General features: G+C 36.0%; 2 protein-coding genes across 3 annotated transcripts in view; one reads left to right on the top strand and one right to left on the bottom strand.

The window, feature by feature from the left end:
• CNTNAP2 (contactin associated protein 2) overlaps positions 1 to 20735 on the bottom strand; it is a 1285310-nt gene that overhangs the window by 416330 nt on the left and 848245 nt on the right. The window lies entirely within an intron of this gene.
• On the top strand, positions 5248 to 19056 carry CFAP141 (cilia and flagella associated protein 141). Its single transcript, XM_026681942.2, has 4 exons — positions 5248 to 5357; positions 10339 to 10379; positions 15182 to 15311; positions 18830 to 19056. The coding sequence occupies exons 1-4, from the start codon at positions 5286 to 5288 to the stop codon at positions 18929 to 18931; spliced, it is 345 nt and encodes a 114-aa protein (XP_026537727.1). The 5' UTR covers positions 5248 to 5285; the 3' UTR covers positions 18932 to 19056.

Genomic DNA, 20735 nt, shown 5'->3' with positions numbered 1-20735 from the left:
ACATACAGATCAAAATGGTTTCTTGCCCAAGAGACAAATAAAAGATAATATGAGGATAATATTGAACACACTGGAATATTATGAAGCACATCCAGAGAAGCAAATGGCATTAGTATTTTTGGATGCACAGAAAGTGTTTGATAATGTAAATTGGCAATTTATGTTGATGCAAATGGAAGAGATGGGTATTGGGGAAAGGTTTATTAAAATGATTGAGGCAATATATTACAAACCATCAGCAAAAGTAATGATAAATAGAGACTTGACTGGGAATATTAACATTAAAAAAGGATCTGGACACCTGCATAACTGGGTAGAAGCATTCCTGTCAAATAGATAACAAATGGTCAAAATTGGGAGTGTCATATCAAATTCTGTACCTGTCAACAGTGGTGTCCCCCAAGGCAGTGTTCTTGGACCAACTCTCTTCATACTCTACATAAACGACCTCTGTGATCATATTAAGAGCAACTGCGTTCTCTTTGATGATGATGTAAAGCTATTCAACACAACAGACAATACTGCTACCCTTCAAAAAGACCTCAACTATGTATCAGAATGGTCAAACAAATGGCAACTTCAAATCTCAACAAATAAATGCTCTGTCTTACATATTGGCAGAAAAAATCAGAAAATAAAATACAGGCTGAATAGTCAAGACCTTGTTGATGAGCCAAGCTCTGTAAAGGACCTTGGAGTACTCATCTCTAATGATCTAAGTGCTAGAGCCCACTGTAACTACATAGCCAAAAAGGCATTAAGAGTTGTTAACCTAATCTTATGTAGCTTTTTCTCTGGTAATACTACACTACTAACTAGAGCATACAAAACATTTGCTAGACCAATTCTTGAATACAGCTCATCAGTTTGGAACCCACATTACGTATCTGATATTAACACAGTTGAGAAAGTCCAGAAATATTTCACAAGAAGAGTTCTCCACTCATCTACTCGTTGCAGAATACCTTATGCCACCAGACTTGAAATTTTAGACCTAGACAACCTAGAACTACGCTGCCTTTGGTCCGATCTAAGTATAGTACATAAAATTATATATTGCAATGTCCTACCTGTCAATGAATACTTCAGTTAAACCACAACAATATAAGAGCACACAATAGATATACCAAGGTAAACCACACCAAACTTGATTGCAGGAAATACGACTTCAGCAACAGAATGGTCAATGTCTGTAATACTCTACCTGACTCTGTGGTTTCTTCCCCAAACCCCAAAAACTTTAACGTTAGACTGTCTACTATTGACCTCACCCCTTTCCTAAGAGGTCTGTAGGGGACGTGCATAAGCGCACCAACATGCCTACTGTCCCTGTCCTATTGTTTCTTTTATTTTTCTTATATGTATCCATGTATTCATAACTATGTTTTTACTTATACCTATTATCTTGTAATCAATTGACAAACCAAATAAAATAAAAATAAATATCCTCTGTCACCATTGCTGTTTGTACTGACTTTGGAAGGGTTAAATAGAAACATTAGAAAAAATAAGGAAATGAAGGGAATGAAGATAAAGAATGAAGAATATAAACTACAGGCATTTGCAGATGATCTGGCCTTTATATTAGATGAGCTATTAGAAATAGGCCCTAAGTTGATAGAAAAGATAGAAGAATATGGGGAAGTAGCAGGATTGAAAATAAACAAAGAAAAAACTAAGATTTTAGTGAAGAACATAACTGAAAAGCAAAAGAAAGAACTGATGGGCCAATTAAATATCCAGATCACAAAAAAGTGAAATCTTTGTAGATACAATTGACAGCAAATGTGGGACACTTAAGGAGGATAATTATTATAGACTAAAACAACAGATTGTGACATACTTAAAAAAAATAGAAAAATCTACAACAATCCTTGATAGGAAGAATATCGACAATCAAAATGAATATATTACCAAGAATATATCTATTTCAGAAAATCCCGATAAAGTTGGGGAAAGAATATTTTGAGGACTTGAATAAAATGATGTTGAAATATATATGGCAGGGGAAAAAGGATTAAATTAAAATTGCTACAAGATACTAGAATGAGAGGAGGTTTTGGACTACCCAATTAGGAATTATATTATCAGGCCATAGTATTGATGTGGATGAAAGAATAGATTGTTTTAAGAAATACTAGGCTGTTAATATTGGAAGGAATGATCTGCAATTGGAGTGGCATGCTTTTTTATGGTATAAGGAAAGTAAGGCACATGGTTACTTTTGACAACATTATGTATGAGATGCATTATTGTCAACATAGGAGAAAATAAGGGAACAACATTATTTGAAAATACCAGTCTGGTTATCAACAATGGAGGCACTTGTATATCCAAATGTTTTTAAAATGGAACACATTGTTAGATATGATATTTTAAATGAAAAGGGTGAACTCAAAACAAAACAAGAATTAGATGAACAAGGGATGACTATGAATTGGTATTCATATATGCAAATACACTCTAGATATGAGAAAGATGTTAAGACAGATGGGTTTTATGAAGAATTGACAGAATTAGATAAAATTTTAACAGGTACTGAAGAGAAAATGATTTTAAAAATGTATGGCTATTTATTAGGAGTGAAATTAGAAGAAGAACAAGTTAAAGAAATGATGATTGCTTTGGGGGAAAATTTTGGATATGGGATAGATTTGGATAAATGGCAGAAATTATGGAATAGTAATTATAAATTAACAATATCAAAAGCCTATAAAGAGAATATAAGATGTTTTACAGGTGGCACCTTCCTCCGGCAAGATTGGCAAAGATGTTTAAATAGAATATAATACTTTATTGGCCAAGTGTGATTGGACACACCAGAATTTGTCTTGGTGTAAATACTCTCAGTATACATAAAGGAAAAGATACATTTGTCAAGAGTTGAGAATCATAAGGTACGAATGATAGTCACAGGGTACAATAAGCATCAAATCATACTAGAAACAATCAATATAAATCATAAGGACAAATCAGCGAAATGTTGGAAGTGTTACCAGATACCTGGATCATATTACCATATTGGTGGACTTGTGCAGAAGCTAAAAGATATTGGACTAAAATACACACATGGTTGGAAAAAATGATAAAACAACATATAGATTTAAAGCCTGAGATATTCTTATTGGGGATTTATCTGAAAACTATAGTAAAGAAATAACATATTTGATTATTCATGTATTAGCAGCATCTAGAATTGTATTTGTTCAAAATTGGAAAAATGAAAAAATTCTGATGGAGGAGGAAGTGATTAAGAAAATAATGGAATGTGCAGAGATGAGTAGGTTAATTCTGGCAATTAGAGAGCAAAAAGAGGAGTATTATAAGATTTATGATTTATTTTATGGATGGTTAGAAAGTAGAGTGTTGAGGTATTCCCCATTAGGAGAACGAGTGCACTCAGGGAAACGTAGTGAGAGTGGTGTTGAATAACACACAACCAACACACAGATACACTGAATAGTAAAATGTAGGTAAACAAAGTCCAACAAATATTCCAAATCATACACGGTTAAAGTAGGTAATATTCAATACAATCTGTCCAGGGATAATCCAAAAATGAAGTCCAGTATCATAAACAAAGTTCAGTAAACGGAGTTTGCTAACAGTTACAAGACTCACAGAAATCCAAGCAGAACGACGATCAGGCAAAAGGCAACAAGGAAATGCAAGAAGAGAACAAACCAGGTTTCTGGCTTCATCTTATGGCCGTCGGAGGAACCTTAGCCAATCACAATTACAACATTCTCTTAAAGATACAACAGTATTAAATGACTATCCTGGTTTCAACAGTTAGGTAACTATCATTCCTAACATAGAGTAAAAATTTAAAGGATATAGTAATAATGACATATTGCAAATGATTATTTTGAATAAGTCATGACATGAACATAAGAGTTGGATTTGCTATTAAAGATAGATGGTAATTGTAATAAAAAACCTAATGATATTGTAATAATGATAAAATATGATATATAATATTGACTAAAATATCATATGAATGTAAATTCAATGAGAAATGTATATAAATATTTCTATGTGCACAAGATACATGTACACAGATGACACAATGTATAACTGAAAGATGTTTTTTTATTTGTTGTTTTTGTTGTAAAAATAAAAATATATATATTCAAAAAAAAAAAAACCCACTGAAACCAAATTGGCTACAAAATAGAAAATGGAATAGAGGAGTATAATTCAGTCAACCAAGTAACTTCCAAATGCAGATTGTGAAGCACATCATGAATTATTGGTGGCAAATATTCATTTTTAAAAATTAAACAGTGAACTGAGATGATCTAGAAAATGATAAAGGGCCCCATCAAAACTGAAACAAGAAAAATAAAGTGGTTTTCAGAACAAAACATTATAACAGACAGAGTAAAAGGACATATTAATATCTTGGGCAATAAGAAAGATGAATGACTGAAGAGAATAATGCAAAATTCTAGGGAAAAATATAGATCAGGAATGCCTGATGGATAGAACAAAATAGCAAGAAAAAGAAAATGGGAGATGTTTTTAAGAAGATCAGATAAATCACAGGTTTTCCTCTGTAAAGTAAAATTATAAGAATAGTCATGAAAGATAACATATAGAGGTAAATAGGAAGTTCAAAAGAATATCCTGGAACTTCTTGCAAGTATATTAATAAAATGAAAACATATCTTAGAAAGAAATATCACTCAGTATTGGCTTAGTGACAGAGTTTTATCATTTCAACACTATAACTCTAGTTTAGCTGGAAGTTTACATATAGCAAACTCAGGGTTGATGGCATAGTTTGGATTTCATCTTAGTAAATATAATGTAGTTTTGTAATTTCTATTAGAAATCAGAAATTGGTGTAACCATAAATTAAAACCCAGAGTCGATAGAATTGTGATGGGCAAATATAGCATTTGAGTAAATAAATAAATTTATTATACTTCTGATTTTGAAACACTACTTCAGGTTTTGTTAGCTTTGAATAAGAGTTTTAAAAAAGAAATAAAACTGATCTAATAATCCAGTTACAGTTTTCCTATGGCAGAGAACATAAATAAAATTTAGATATTATATTATGCACATAACATAAACAATTTTCCTGTAGAATTCTCTTCTTAAGGAGGGAGAGAAAGAGAGGGGGGGGGAGGGAGAGGTCCCTTCCTTAAGCAAGCACCAGCCAGCCAATGAGGGTACTTCTCTTTGACAGTTCTGAAAGCTCTCTGTCATAGCAACTACAGAAACAATCTACATCAGTCAGGAGAAGAAAAACAGAGGGATCATATACTGATTGCTCCATGGCATCCTCCGAGCACAAAAAGCCACTCACCCATGCTGCCTTACGTGAGAAATTACTGAAGGAAGAAGAGGTAGGACTTATGCTGAGACTAATAATACAAAGAAAAACTGTATTGGTGTTTAGTACTTGTATTAAGATAGCCAGAAAGGCAACAAATATAGTAAAATTAATTAAAATATAATTAATTAAAATTAAACTTTATTCACATATAATGAAGTTCCAGTACATTTTTAAAAAGATCACTCCAAGTAAAATTCAGATTCTTCTGAGAAATGTAATCTTTTTTGTAAAAAAAAATCTTGTAATTCCTATAGTTTGCCTTAAGGAACTTTCAAAACAATTACACATTATGTTTAACTGACTTTTACAGAGAGAGTTATTAGTTTATGCTGATTATTTTAAAACCTTCTTTTCAATGCATGCAACTTCATAAGGAATTAGTATGTCATACAATCATGTAAATTTGATCACATTCTCACATTCAGTTGGAATGTAGCAAAGAGGAGAAGGATAATATCATTTAGGAAGTAACCGGATTTTATCAACATTCAGGAGTCTGGGCCACTTTTATAGCTAGACTAAACAACTTGCTAGAAGTTTTTCCCATATATACTATTAGGAAGGAGTTATGTCAGTTTATCTTAGTTCCTAAAAATAATATGAATAATAACTTTTTCATGTATGGAATATGTTACAAATTCAAATTATGATGAAAAAATGGAATTTAAATGTGTTCCCCGAATCAAATTCTGCTATAAAACAACAATTTTACAAGGATTACCTGCCTTTAGATATGTAAAATTTATATTTAATGTATTGCATATTACATAGTTAATCATAACATCCCAACAAGTATTATCAATATGCTTAATTAAACTCTTTAATTCTTAAAGATGTACAGCCCTGAGATTCTTGCAATTAAATCTAATGTATGCTTGCATATGAAATTAAAAAATAATTATTGCTAGCAAATGAGTAATAATTTGGTTTTTTTGTGAATATCCCAGACAAATTATAGATCTTATTTTATATTTTAACTCACTTTCAATTTTCATTAACTTTAGTGGAGATAGATCATATAAGTAGGGTTCCTAAGTTATTCTTACATGGAACTATTTGGTAGCCTTTAAATCAGGTATGTCCAACCCATTTTGCAGGCCATATGCAGCCCTGGACAGCAACTAATGTAAACTCCACAAGATCATAAACATTTAACATTATTAGTGATTTATATACATTAACTATATTGTATATTTGATATATACAAGACAATTTCTTTTCACTCAGTGGGACCCAGGAAAGCCAAAAGGTTGGGCTTTAAAATGACCCCCTGCATTCTGGTCATTTCTCCATAAGAAAAAATGAAAAATATTTGCTTTAAACTAAGCCAGCCATGAAATATGATCAGTCATGTCTAATCCTTCTGTCTCCAAACATAGGAAGAAAAAACAATGTTTCTCAGCAGCATTATGACTGTTATGGAGAACACTTTCATATTCCTCAAGTTTGAAAAAATATTATTCATTTAACTAACCTCAAAACATTAAGAATATTTTATTTTTAATTTGCATTTCATATTTCTAAGCCACCCATCTCCCTCAGAAAGGGGGTCTTCTTGCATTCTTCGAGCTCATACCAAGAGTGCACAAAATTTAGCATCCAGTTAGCAAGTAATTTTAAAAAGAATTGGCCTAGCTGTGCAGGAGTTTCAAACTCAGTTTTAAGGATGAGTAAAAAGACACTAAAATAAGCTTGAAACCTCAAAGCAGCTTAAAATATATATTTTAACTAGTTGAAAAGACTTTTTCCTGCCATTACAAATATTTTAAAGTAAAAATAGGGTTATTTTGATAAATGATTAGACTAAACAATTTTGAATTAAGGATAGCTATTGCTAATTTGAAATATTTTGAACTGAAAAAATGGCATAACTTTGATAACATAGTGCTGTATTTTGTGTATTATTGTGTGTGGAAGGAGAAAAGAAAAGAACCAGAGAAGGGCATAGAAAGTTAAGATGCCCATCAATAGAAATAGTTTATTCTCAGAAACTTCCAGTTTGAAGGGCTTCGGCGACAAACAGAAATCCGCGATCGTGCGTGGTTTTGGTCTGGGCTCACTGCTGGAGCACCCCGAGCCGGCTGGTTTCGGGGCTAAGCCACCCCGTAGAGGTGGTGAAGAGGGGGGAGACCACCAGCAGGGTTGAGGACAGCCGCATTTCTCCTCCTCAGCTGGCCATTACTCCCTTTGCCGAAGGCGGTTGCAGTGGTGGTCAGAAATGGCCACCTCAAAGAAGAACTCGATCGGAAAAGAATGTGCAGGAGGAAGATAAGAAGTGAAAGTTTTGGCTGACCGGGTTAAATTGTAAAAGCAACAACTCAGGTATCCTGGAATTTAAACTTACAAAAAAATAACATCGCTCCCAAAGAAGAGTCGGAAGCAGCGAAGGAAAGTGAAAAGGGAAAGGTTTGGCTTTTTTTTCTCTCTCTCCTTCCCTATACTGACAACTAAGAGGCTTAAATAAGAAATCGGAAAAATACGCTTTGACATCAATAGGCAATTAAGCTGAAAATAAAACAAAATGCCAAAGGGATAATAAAGATTTCTGGACATTAAAAATTTTCTTTTTCATAAGCAGGAAGGGAGAGAAAAAGAATAAGGGAAGGATCTGGAAGAGGGAGGAGACTGCCTGGAATTAAAAAGAATCTACAGTAAAACTTCAACAAGACTTCTAAAAGATACATTTTAACTGAAACTTTACAACTAAATAGTAACCCCAGGAGGAGAAAGTGAAAAAAAGAGCAAAAAAGAAACAGCTTGCATGTATTTGGATTATTTGGTGATCTTTGGATTCTTGGTTATTATATTTGAATGACTAAAATCAATCGGGTGGTTGTTTAAAAATTTATACAATGGCACCACTTCTGGATGAATTGAAATGGAACTTAAAAAGTACAAAGAAGATGCACAAGAAGGAAAGGATTCTTTTGGCTTCATTTTCAATTCTTAGAAATGGAGATTTGGAACTATGAGAAACAACAAGACTGCAAAACAAGAAGACTGGGACAAAGAAGAAGCCATCTTTAATGAACAAGCAATTTTATGTGGGGGAGAAAAAGGAAAAGGGGGAAAGAGAATGGAGAATTTAAGACTTAAAAAAACAACCAAAGAAAAGAAAAATAATTCAAAAAATAAGTATAATACTGGAAAGCAACAGAAAAGGGGAATATAGAAGAGAGAAATAGAGGTAGAGAGACAAGGAGGTAAAAAGGGGAGAGAGAAGAAGAGAGGGAAGAAGGAAAGGAAAAGAAGTTACAAAGGACTGGAGCAAGATATAGAGAAACAGGACCTATTTAGAAATAATGGGTGAAAATCTAACTGAAAAAGGGATTCTGTAAAGGTACATAAGATTGTATTGTTATATTAGTAATAGAAATAACTTTAGAAAATTGGAAACAACGTATGATTAAAATGAGGGATAAAATAGTGTAATTTAGTGAAATGTTTGTGAATAAAATAAGTGAAATAAAATAAATGAGAAAATTGAATTAGGAAGGAGCGGGAACATTTTAATTAGTTAATGTTTTATAAAATATAAGTGAAGGGGGGGAAATTAACTATGGAAAGCTTATAATTGTTCCCATAGAAGTATGATATTTAATTGAAAAGTAATGTTAAAGATGTTAAGACTTTAATGAATATTAATATTAATGATAGAATTGAATTGGAATGGAATGTTGTTTTAATTATATACATTTATAATATATATTTTTAAGAATACAGTGTGTATTTTAAGAATGTACCAAGCAAAATCCGAATGGAAGTTATGTATTATATTGAATGTTACAACTTTAGGGAAAAGATATAAAGGCGTCATACTCCAATCAGTAACTACAGGAGAAATTTTGTTTAATGAGAAAAGATAATAGATAATTGAAACAGGACAGACAAAAAATATAAATACAATGATTTGAATTGAGATGAGATCATTAAAATAAAATTGAGAAAATTAAAAGAGGGGAGAAGCTATGGAGAAAATGTAAAATAGTAATAAGATATGGAATAGAATATAAATATGAGCATGAACCTGAATTTGTGTCTGTACAAAGAAATGTAACCCGGGATTATGCTACTTTCAAAAAAGATGTTTTCTTTGTATTTTTTTTCTCTCTGTGAAAACTCAAATAAAATTTACACACACAAAAAAGTAGTAGTTTATTCTCCAAGGCAAGAATAGGATTCAAATTTCTTAACAACCAGTTCTGTGGGTGTGGCCTAATTTGTGGGTGTGGCTTGGTGGTCATATGACTGGGTGGGCATGGCTTGTATGTAAATATTGTAAATATTTATGTAAATATTATTTTTTTATAAAAAAGAGCAACTTTTACTCAAATCAGGCAAAGCAGGCAGGCAGATTGAGTTGCTCCCAGAATCACAGATTCACTAAGAGATCTACCATTCTGCAATCTGCTACCTGAGTCTACACTAAAAAATAGAAGCTTCAATCCTAAGGAAGGTTCAGCTCTGCTTTTAGATTAGCTAGAAAGCAAGAAATCCAACGATTTCCTGCTTTCTAGCTAATCTAAATCTCCTGGCACAGCTGATAGTAGGAACAGCTGATGATTGGAAAATAAAAGAGAAAATAGCAACTTATCAAAAATTAGGCAAATGCAGGCAAGTTGGAAGGTAAGGAGCGAGTGGGCCTGGTGGGGAGGGGAGAGGCCCGCCAGTGGTGCGATCTGCCAGTTCTCCGAACTGGGCATAACAACTAGTTCTATAGAACCGGACTGACCAGGGAGAATCCCACCCCTGCTCCGTGGTTAAAAATTCTTATAGTAAAATCACCTTGACTGTAAGTCCTCTTGCACCATAGCTAAGTAGCAAGTAAAGTGATTCAGCTGTTCAATTGAAATAATGAATTTCACATTATAGAAAAGTACAAAAAAGTTCACTTTTAACATTGTTAAGTGAAAAAGAGCTGCTGTCACAATCATTAGGACCAAGATACTAGGTTATTGTGTTGCTTTACACTATCTTTTGTTCCATTTCAGATGCTGGCAAAATTTAAAGAGTTTTCTAAATTTCTTCAAAGGTAAATGGATTTTGAATGTCTGCTTTTTAATTGTAATTAAAGGCCCCTGTTCAATCTTAAGGCAGAAAGCACCTAGTTAAGTAAAACTTTTGACGTTTACCTGAAAATGCAGATAAGACAGAAGCTACCAATAGACACTGAACTGAAGTACATCAGGACTTGATGGTCATACAAAGGCTGTTTATTTGTTATGAATAGTAAGTATATTTTAGTGCTAAGGCATATATATTGTTTAAATCTGGCAGTGAATAAATCACACAGTCCTAATTAAAGTCTGCTGTTCTATTTTAAATCAACTGAAGTATATACAACATATTTTAAATTAAAATACAGGGCAAGACAACAATACAGCCATGATGTAATTATAGGTTGGATAACTTATTTATATAGGATTGATGGCATATTTGAATATTTGATACTTATCTTAGTAAGATACTACACAGACATCACATCAAGACTGCCTTCAAAACAGACAGAAAAATAGCAGCCATCCTTAGAAACCCCAAAGATAAAATTGACCTGGAAAACCAAGGCATATACGAAGTCCCCTGTGCATCATGCCCGGCCACATACATTGGACAGACCAATAGAAGAATAAGTACCCGCCTGGATGAACACAAAAATGCAGTCAAAAAGCTGGAACACACTTCCTCACTAGTCCAACACATGGAAGCCACAGGTCATAGCATCAACTTCAATGGCACCAAAACCCTAGCCACTATAGAAAACCCCAGCCACAGAATCATCAGAGAAGCCATAGAGATTGAAAAAAGACCTGAAGGCATGAAAAGAAGAGATGATTCCACCACACTGTCAATTATTTGGAAGCCTGCACTCACAAACAAAAAAATCTCCACACCACTAGCCAGGCAAACACCTGGGCACAAACAGATCCCCCCTGATATCTCCAGCTCAAACACACCCCAACCAGGCACCCAGATGAAACCTAGCTTCCTAACTAATGATAGCCGTCATTTTTACCCGGAGCCAAGCTGCACTAAAGGCCTCCAATAAAGTAACACAATGTTGCCAGCCAGTCAAGATACAAAAAGAGCCAAAAAACAGACAGAAGATATTAGAAACACCAATCAAGCAGAACACAGCAAACTCCAAGACCAATAAACACACACCAAGACTCCCAACCAATCAGGATGAAGAAAAAACCATTCTGGCACAGCAGTAGGCTAGCCCCAAATTTAAAACTGAAACCACTGTAAAAGTCTGACTCACAGATGAACACTATACAGAAGCCTGATGATGGCAGATGAGATTCTGCCGAAACGTTGCTACAACTTTAAAAGCACAACTACAATGACGTGGGAAAATACCCGAACAAAGCTGAATGCCATACATGCATACATACATACATACATACATACATACATACATACATACATATGGTATTCAGCTTTGTTCGGGTATTTTCCCACGTCATTATACTAGTGCTTTAGATAGGTAGGTAGGTAGGTAGGTAGGTAGGTAGGTAGGTAGGTAGATAGATAGATAGATAGATAGATAGATAGAGATAGAGATAGATAGATAGATATAGATATTATACTGTATATTATATATATATCTATATATCTCTACTTCTACCTCTACCGCTACATCTATCTATCTCCTAAAAACCAGGCAACCCCCCTTCCCTTCGGCCTCCACATAAGAGGACTCCCTGAGGCTAAGCTCCAGGTTTCTCCTGCTGCTTCCAAGCAGAGAAGGATCCCTCCCTGTGTGGAGCCCGAAGGAGGGGTATCGAGCCCAGAAAAGCTTGAGCTCTCACCTGCACAAACAGGCTGGTTATTAGCAGAAGTCTTCCTCAGCACTCTTTTGGTCTGTGCATTTGGTCTCCACCCTCCCCATGCCAAAGGAAAACCAGCTGGGCTTCTCCTTCCCTCCTACCCTGTTCCCTGCTCCCTTCCCACCAGTCAATCCTACTTCGGGACAGAGGAGAGCATGCCGGAAACGTGTGTTGGCATTTCCAACATACCTTTCTCTGGCACTCACCTGCAATTCTTTGTGTTCCTCTAGGCCTGGCTTGCTGAGGGGGGAGAGCAGCTCTGACATCTCTGCTGCCCGCACCCCTAGGAAAAGAAAGCGATCAGAAACAGCTCTAGCTGGGGTGAAAGAGCAGAGATCGGAAGGCACAGGCAACAGAAAGCAGCACTTTTCAAAGGCGGCAGCTTCTGTCTTCTCTTGCCTGTGCCTTCCTCGATCTGAGCTCTTTCACACCAGCAAGAGCTGTGTTTCTGCTAGCTTTTACTGTGTTTTCACTGGGCAGCAATGGCTGGGGCCTTGGTGGGGACAGCAGAGCAGAGTGCCAAGGGGGACAAGGAAATTGACGCCAATGTATAGGCCTGGCCTGTGAGGGGGTGGGGGTGAGGGGAAAGGATCTTCTGAATTGGTGTCACCTCCTGCCTCTTTCCTCCATGCATCGAGGAGGTTGAGTGGCTGTCAGCAATGCCCTCAAGGGAAGATGTTGCAAGTGAGAGGCTCGAACCCCCCACCCCGAATCTTCTCTTCCTCTTCGACAGAAGTACTCACGTGCAAAGTGCTTACCGCCCCTCTGGCCCCTGACAAGCCTCTTCCTTCCCTCTGAGCATGTGAGCACTTCTGGCGAGGAGGAAGAGAAGCTTCGGAGCGCAGAGGCGTGGGAGATCGCAGCATCAGAGCTCTTCCCGGGTGTTTCCTGGCCTGCGAGGGGAGGGCATGATCTCCTGCGCCCCCCAGGAACTTCTCTTCCTCCTCGACAGAAACGCCCACACACAAAGCACTCACTGCCCTTTTGGCCCCAAAAAAGCTGCCTCCTTCCTGCTGAGCATGTGAGCACTTCTGGCGAGGAGGAAGAGAGGGTCGAGCCTCCCCCTTGCAACATCTTCACCTGAGGGTAGCTGCTTCCTGCGGCTCAGGAGGTCCGCGCTCTTCCCACTGCTGCTTGGCCTCCTTGATGCGCTGAGGCAGGCGGCAGCAGCCACAACACAGGAGACTGCAGGATTGCCCCGCCTCCCTGCCTCAGCATGCTGTGGCCCATCAACGTTTTCTCGTGGCCTACCAGTGAGCCACAGCCCACTGGTTGGTGACCGCTGTTCTAAACCACAGTAAGCATCATTTATTTATTAATAAAATTTTATAATCTCAAATCTCACTAAAACCAACTCTGAGTAGCATATAAACAATCAAACACAAAATGCTTCCTAAATATACTTTCCTTTAGTATGCTTTGAGACAGTTTATAGTGGCACATAATTACTGATTATATGCTATATTCACTTCCATATATAGGTAGTCCTCAACTTAAGACCACAAGTGAGCACATCATATCCATTAGTTCTTTTTTCTCTTTTAAAAGTGGAATATGACATTAATTTTTTTCCATTTAACTTGAACTTAAAAGATCTCCTGCGTGGGTTTTTTTTTTTTTTTTTTTTGGAATATAGGAAGAATGTAGGGAGAAAGGCAAGGTTTCTATGAGAAGTTTCTTTATGAATAGCTGCTATATATTTTTATTTATTTATTTATTTCTATTTTGTCAAGTGAATATAAGCTAACAGGTATAAGTATAAAGATAGTTATGAATACATGAAATGGATACATATATATAAAAAACAGGACAGGGACAGTAGGCATATTGTTGTGCTTATGCACCCCCCCGCCAGACCTCTTAGGAAAAGGGTGAGGTCAATGGTAGACAGTCTAGGTTAAAGTTTTTGGGGTTTGGGGAAGAAACCACACAGTCAGGTAGAGTATTCCAGACATTGACCACTCTGTTGCTGAAGTCATATTTCCTGCAATCAAGTTTGGTGTGGTTTACCTTGAGTTTATATCTATTGTATGCTCTTATATTGTTATGGTTTAACTGAAGTATTCATTGACAGGTAGGACATTGCAATATATAATTTTATGTACTATATTTAGATCGGACCGAAGGCGGCGTACTTCTAGGTTGTCTAGGTCTAAAATTTCAAGTCTAGTGGCATAAGCTATTCTGCAACGAGTAGAGGAGTGGAGAACTCTTCTTGTGAAATATTTCTGGACTTTATCAACTTTATTAATATCAGATACATAATGCGGGTTCCAGACTGATGAGTTGTATTCAAGTATTGGTCTAGCAAACGTTTTGTATGTTCTAGTTAGTAGTGTGATATTGCTGGAGAAAAAGCTATGCAGGATTATGTTAACAACTCTTAAGGCCGTTTTGGCTATGTAGTTACAGTGGGCTCTAGCACTTAGATCATTAGAGATGAATACTCCAAGGTCCTTGACAGAGTTTAGATATACCACTGCTAATTACACATACAGAAATGTGGCATAAATATATACTTTGAGGGGGTTGTAGCAACTTGACAGAAAGCATCTAGAATACACTGAAATAAAAAGGATTAAATCCAGTTCCTCTCCTACCAGTCATGATTTTGATTATACCTCAGGCAAAGGTCAGCTATCTTAAGTAGTTATTGACTGGTGCTACTTAACTATCTTGTGCTTTCCAAAGCACACTTTTCTGTTAACTGTGAAACATTGCACAACATTTTTACTAAGTTATTGTTAAGTTTTATTAAAATATACTTTCTTTAACTTAATACTTTTTAAAAAGTAACTTGGTCAGATGGAATTACAAATGGACATTTGTAAATAGACAAATGGCTCATATATGGACATTTCCTCTTTGAAAGAGGAATTGTGATTATAATGTAACTTCTTGTAAAAAACAGAACTTTAGAAGTTCTGTTTGATGAATTATTCTATCAAAATGTGTTACACTATTGATGTTCCACGCTGTGTTCCACATCACACCTATTCACTAGGTCGAAACATGACCGAGACATGTGCCTGGAGCTGAAATCACAGGAAGACAGGTGTTTTGCAAGAAGCAGGAAGAGGCACCAAACAGAAATGAAAGAAGAAATGCACTATGCTAATAAACAGCTGATGATGGTAAAGTTTGAAAACTTTTAAAAAATATTAATTCATGTAGTTGTGAAAATCCTTTTAGGATCCAGAGAGAGAGAGAGAGAGAGAGAGAGAGAGAGAGAAGAAAAACTAAAGAATTATTCTTTTCTCATGTTGTTCTTTTGGGTTGAAACACTTTTCTTTCTTATAGGAAAGAATACCTCAAATGAGTAAAAGCTTCTAAGTGCATAGGTTTTATTTTTATTGAAGTAGCACAGTGACTTAGCTTTGTCTGATGTGTAATAAAGTGCTTGTTCAAAAATATGATCTGAGTAACACTTTTGTCTCAAATGACTGCAGAAATGATAAAGTAGCAGAACCCATTAATTAAAAAACAACCAAAAAGTCTCTTTCTTAGCTAGGAAAACTTATTAGCTGAAGAAAAGAAAAAATATTTATCACATTACTACATATACACAAACACTTCTTCTGGAGTTTGGGCTAGTAACTTCTTACATATTGAGTAAGGCACTGATGATAAGGGCCTTATATTAATTATGAGGGGCACATGACAGAGATTTTGTAACTTGTTAAATAACATAGTAACTCTGTGTTTTAATTTGACTTATTTTCTCTCTTTTGAAGTTAAATACATTTTTTATTTTTTATTTCTATAAATACATTGTTGTGTGAACAGTGTGGTTCCTGGTCATTTAACATTTTGGAACAAACATGACCATAGTTTCATATTCCTACTATTAATCTTCTTATCTAATTTAGTATTACTATGTATTATCAATTTTCATTATTCAATATTCTCATATGCTACTTTATGTCAATCTCTATATTCTTAATATTATTTCTTTTGATATGCATATTCTCTTAATAGTCATATTTGCAGAATTTAACAAATTATATAATTCAATAATCATAAATTCATATTGGTTTATGTTACACAGTATTTATCCTCTTTTAATGTTAGTTATGCCAATATTATATTTTTATCTCTTTTGAAGTTATGTTCAGGTTCATTATAGACTGGCATGTAGGAAAACTTTTATCCTACTGCTGTACATTTCTAAACTAAAAAGATAAGTTACAGAAAGATGGCTGAAGGCTACCTTCTGATAAGAAAACGTTTCTTAATATCAACTACCTTTTGTAGTTGATTTACTTGGCAAAGGAGAGTTAGTTTTATCCTGTCCAACTTTCCTCTTGAATTTTTGTTGTTGTGTTAGCTATAAAAAGGAATAAAATGGGCCTCTCCCTTTTCATAGAGAGATCCCACTTTACTAGGGTACTAATAAACTGCTTTTAAATGATTTTCTGACTTGGAGAGTTGGCTGATGAAATCAAAAGATGATTTCTCATTTAAAATGATTCTTTTCTACACTTGCATTTTGAGATGAGAGACAGAGACAGACATGTAAAGAGAGAGACAGAGAGCTAGAGCTGATAGACATAGAGACAGAGATATAAAATTCCCTTCTGACCCTTGTCTGTTCTTTCTCAATTTTGGCTCCTATACCAGAAGCCTGGGGGTTTGAGAGTTCTGTGCAGGATCCTAACTGTTCCTAGCACTGCTCTTCTGGACTGACAGCTTTGATGTTGTTCCTGGGACCTGAGGTGTCACAGCCATGAGTGCTCCTAATTTTCCATATATTTTCCAAGTTAGGCCCTGGCACCTCTCTAGTTTCTCATATTTTTTTCCCCTGATGTTGATGTCACTTGGCACCACTACATCTATTACCACCACTGTCTTCTGGACGTTGTCTACCACCACAATGTCTGGTTGATTAGTCAGTACCTGCCTGTCTGGAAATTCCAGAGAATCTTAGCCCTCTTATTTTCCACAACCTTATATATGTCCAATCTAGACATAGAAAAATCTAGTGCATGTTCTCTATGCACAATGTCTGTATTTGGTTGCACAGTTCAATGTATGCTGTTTCTGCCAGCATCTTACAAACTGCCACTATATGTTGGACTCTGTCTAAAAATCTCTTTTCATAGTCTGCAAGTCCAACACCCAGAGACTAGTGTAGAGACTCCTGCTTCTATGGATTCTTATGCTGCTAGGATTTAAAGCCTTAATGCTGTTGTTCACTCCAGGCCTTTTCATCCACTGGTAGGATTTCCTAATGTCTGCCACCTCAGTTATCTGTCAACCGTACATCCCATGCAGGATCTTAACTTGCCATGGTACTTCCTCTGCTTAATCTTTCTCCTACAGATGTTTCTGCCTCAAGAATTCTATCCAGAGGTCATCACTGGCTGCCATCTTACTTAAGTATTCATGGATGTTCTGGGTTTTATCCACAACAGTGGCTTTGACACCCAACATACCCCAAATACTCTCTTTCTATCTAGTGTAAAATCTGTGGGTGTTGGACTTGAAGTGGAAATCTCTATACATTGTGAGCTATCATACACCCTTGACTAAATACTGGTATACTTCTTCTATCTGGGATGGCTGTCTCCTTCCACAGAGCACACAGCTTCAGGAGGGATGTACATGGATGGTAAGGGAGAAAGGGAAACCCACCTAGCCAGCCAAATCAGCCAAATCAATCCTGGAAATCAATGGGGTGACAGATGTCACAGCCAGTTCACCCTCACATACATACATTGTGAACTCTGAGGCATGTTCAGCTACAGAAGGGTATCTCCTACATTCCTTAAAACAGGGCTGTCAAACTCCCAGCCCACGGACCAGATGCATCACACACTGACCATGCCCATACCCAGTTTAGCAAAGAGGAAAAAATGTCTTGATACATCACGTGATGCCGCGGTGACAATGTGAGTTTGACATCCTTGCCCTGAAATGACAATGTTTTATAGCTGGAGTTGGATTGCATCAGCTCTACCAACTCTTACAAGTCAGACAAAAATTAGGGAGAAAAATGGTTCTGAATATTACCAAGTTATAATGCACATAGGATTTTACAGGAGAACTATTACATTTAATTGTAGCTGGAGCCCTTCTGATAACCAGTGATCTTATAGAACAGATATATTATGTGGGCACTAATGAGTGTTTGTATAGTGATATTTTGGACCAATTTAGTTTCTACATGACCTTCAAGAACTCCATGCAAAGAAAATTCAGTAGCTCAAGTGGGAGATCACTGGGACAAGAATGATCATGAGAAGGATTTCCCAATCCAGTGAAGAACATAATAGACATAAGATAGACATATGCAATGATAAGATAGATGTGTGCAATAATTATTTATCTTGGTGACAGCCATTTTCTGCATATTAAGGGGCCAAGACCAGAAGAATCATCAAATGATGTACAAATTTTAACTGGAAAAGTGCAAGTGAGAACTAAGGATAGTAAATCCATATGTCTAAAAGAATGGGGTGGATTTTATTTATTTCTGCTTGGAGTTAGATACAAATATAATCAAACTCTACTATAAGTTGAACTTGTTATGTCTGACATAAAAAGCAAAGAATATTGAGATAACAGGAGAAAAGAATAGTAGGCAATAAATGATTTAACAGTTTTAAAAAATTAGTAACAAGGGATGAATTGTTCATATCCTTTTTTACAGCTTCGACGGGCAGCTTTAAAGAATCTCCTAAGTATTGAACACCTGCAATACCAGCTGGAATTTAACCATTTGGGAATGTCATTCTATGCTGAAAGGCTCTGAGAATCTTAAACATATGTAACAGTTTGGGCTGTAATAAGTAGGGTAGGAATTTTCATGCAGTATTCTGTATCCAAAAAGAGTGCTTTCCTCAATATCAAGTAAATATTTAAATTTATAAACAGAAAGAGATTTTTTTCTTTCTTTTGACAGATGGTAAAACTGCACATTTGTCTTTGTCTGAATTAAATAGAGCAATGGAAGATCAATGTAACATAGGCTAAAACAAAATAAGTTGCAAAATGAGGCATGTTCTAAGAGAAAAGAGAGTGAAGTGAAAGAAAATTTAAGAATATACTTAATTTTCCCAGTGAAATAAATGAATTACAGAAATGTTTAAATTTAGCTAAATTTTCTCTTGGATAAGGATGACATTGAAAAAAAAAAGTCAACATCTCTACATAAATGTATGGAACATGTACAAAGTCTGATGAACAAGCTAAATATATATTTAAGCCACTATTTTGTCTGTTTAATTTAATATATGTATATTTTTCTATTTGGTTTAAATGTTTCAGAGAAGCTTGTGCATAAAAAATATAAATAACACAAAGTCTTTCATTTCTGATATCCATGAAAAGAAATCTCTTGACCTATGTGAAAGATATTTGATTTAACAATAGATAATAGCTTTGTTTATTGTTCTACATAAATCTAAAACATTCATTCATTCAAACAATCTTTATTATGATCAGCACAAAAAAATTAAACATTAAGGTAAAGCAAAATGGAATAGAACTGAGCTGAACAAGGTACAGTATAGTAATATATTACAATTGATGGTGAAATCACAGTCAAGGTCCATAAATCTAAATATAATTTCTTATTCTTAGTTTCAACCACTTTTTCAAAAATAACCAAAACAGTCCTTACTTAAAGTTATGTCACATATACAACCCTATATTCTATTACACATTTTTAGAAGAAGCATTTTAAATCAAGTAGCTTCACTATAAATCAATCGGGACTCTTATAACTTGGCCAAAGTGTATGAAGTTTTTAAATCTGCTTGGTCAGTAACAAAAATTATTATCACTTTAGGTTGACAAAATGAAGAATGAATAGATTATCTGCCATCATGAGATGTGATCTCTAGAAATAGAGTCTATTCTTGTGATTGATAATATAAACCTGAAAAATAGCTGGGAGGAGAGAACAACATTTTTTACATATATATACTCCATCAAGGAGAAGCAAGTTGACTTCACAGGGAATTTAGAAAAAATTGGTTAGCAAGTAAATAGGGCCTCTCTCACGCATGAGTGGGGATACCCTCCTCAAATGAGTGGCCAGGCTCAGCCAAAGAGCAGTGAAGGCACACAGAGTGGGCAGATTGACTGGCTGACAGGTGAGCATCTTTGGTGAGGGTGCTCTGGCTTTTTCCAAGCCTGATCCCCAGGGTGGACACGCGAGCTTTTGTGGAGCCAGCCCCCTTTTCTCACTGCCCTGAGCTTCTTTATTCCTCCAGCTGAGCAGTGCTGCCGGCGGATTTCATTGAAAAATGTCCTCTGGGTGGCTTTAAATCTTGCATGGGGGACTTTCACTCATCTGGAGGAATAAAGAAGCTCAGGGCAGTGGGAAAAGGGGCTGATTCTGCTGAACCTCATCCACCCACCCTGGGGATTAGGCTCAGAGAAAGCCAGAGTGCCCTTGCCAAAGACACCCGCCCATCAGCCAGTCAGCCTGCCCACTCCGTGCAATTTTGCTGCACTTTGGCCGAGCCTGGCTGCTTGCTTAAGGAAGGCATCCCCACTCGCGCGTGTCCTCCCATCCCCACAACAGCCAGCCAGAGGGTTTGTGAGAAGCA

Source organism: Notechis scutatus, chromosome Z (assembly GCF_049901735.1).
Source record: "Notechis scutatus isolate UNSWTSFEM ecotype Mainland chromosome Z, rNotScu1.2, whole genome shotgun sequence".
In the NCBI taxonomy this organism is placed as follows: Eukaryota; Metazoa; Chordata; class Lepidosauria; order Squamata; family Elapidae; genus Notechis; species Notechis scutatus.
Note: the sequence above shows the minus strand (reverse complement) of the source record. Positions and strands in the feature narration are given on the sequence as shown.

Coding starts and splice junctions, on each gene's coding strand:
- CFAP141 (XM_026681942.2), top strand. CDS start 5,286: ATGGCATCCTCCGAGCACAAAAAGCCACTCACCCATGCTGCCTTACGT. Junction 10,380..15,181: donor TTTTCTAAATTTCTTCAAAG/GTAAATGGATTT, acceptor CCTATTCACTAG/GTCGAAACATGACCGAGACA. Junction 15,312..18,829: donor CTAATAAACAGCTGATGATG/GTAAAGTTTGAA, acceptor CCTTTTTTACAG/CTTCGACGGGCAGCTTTAAA.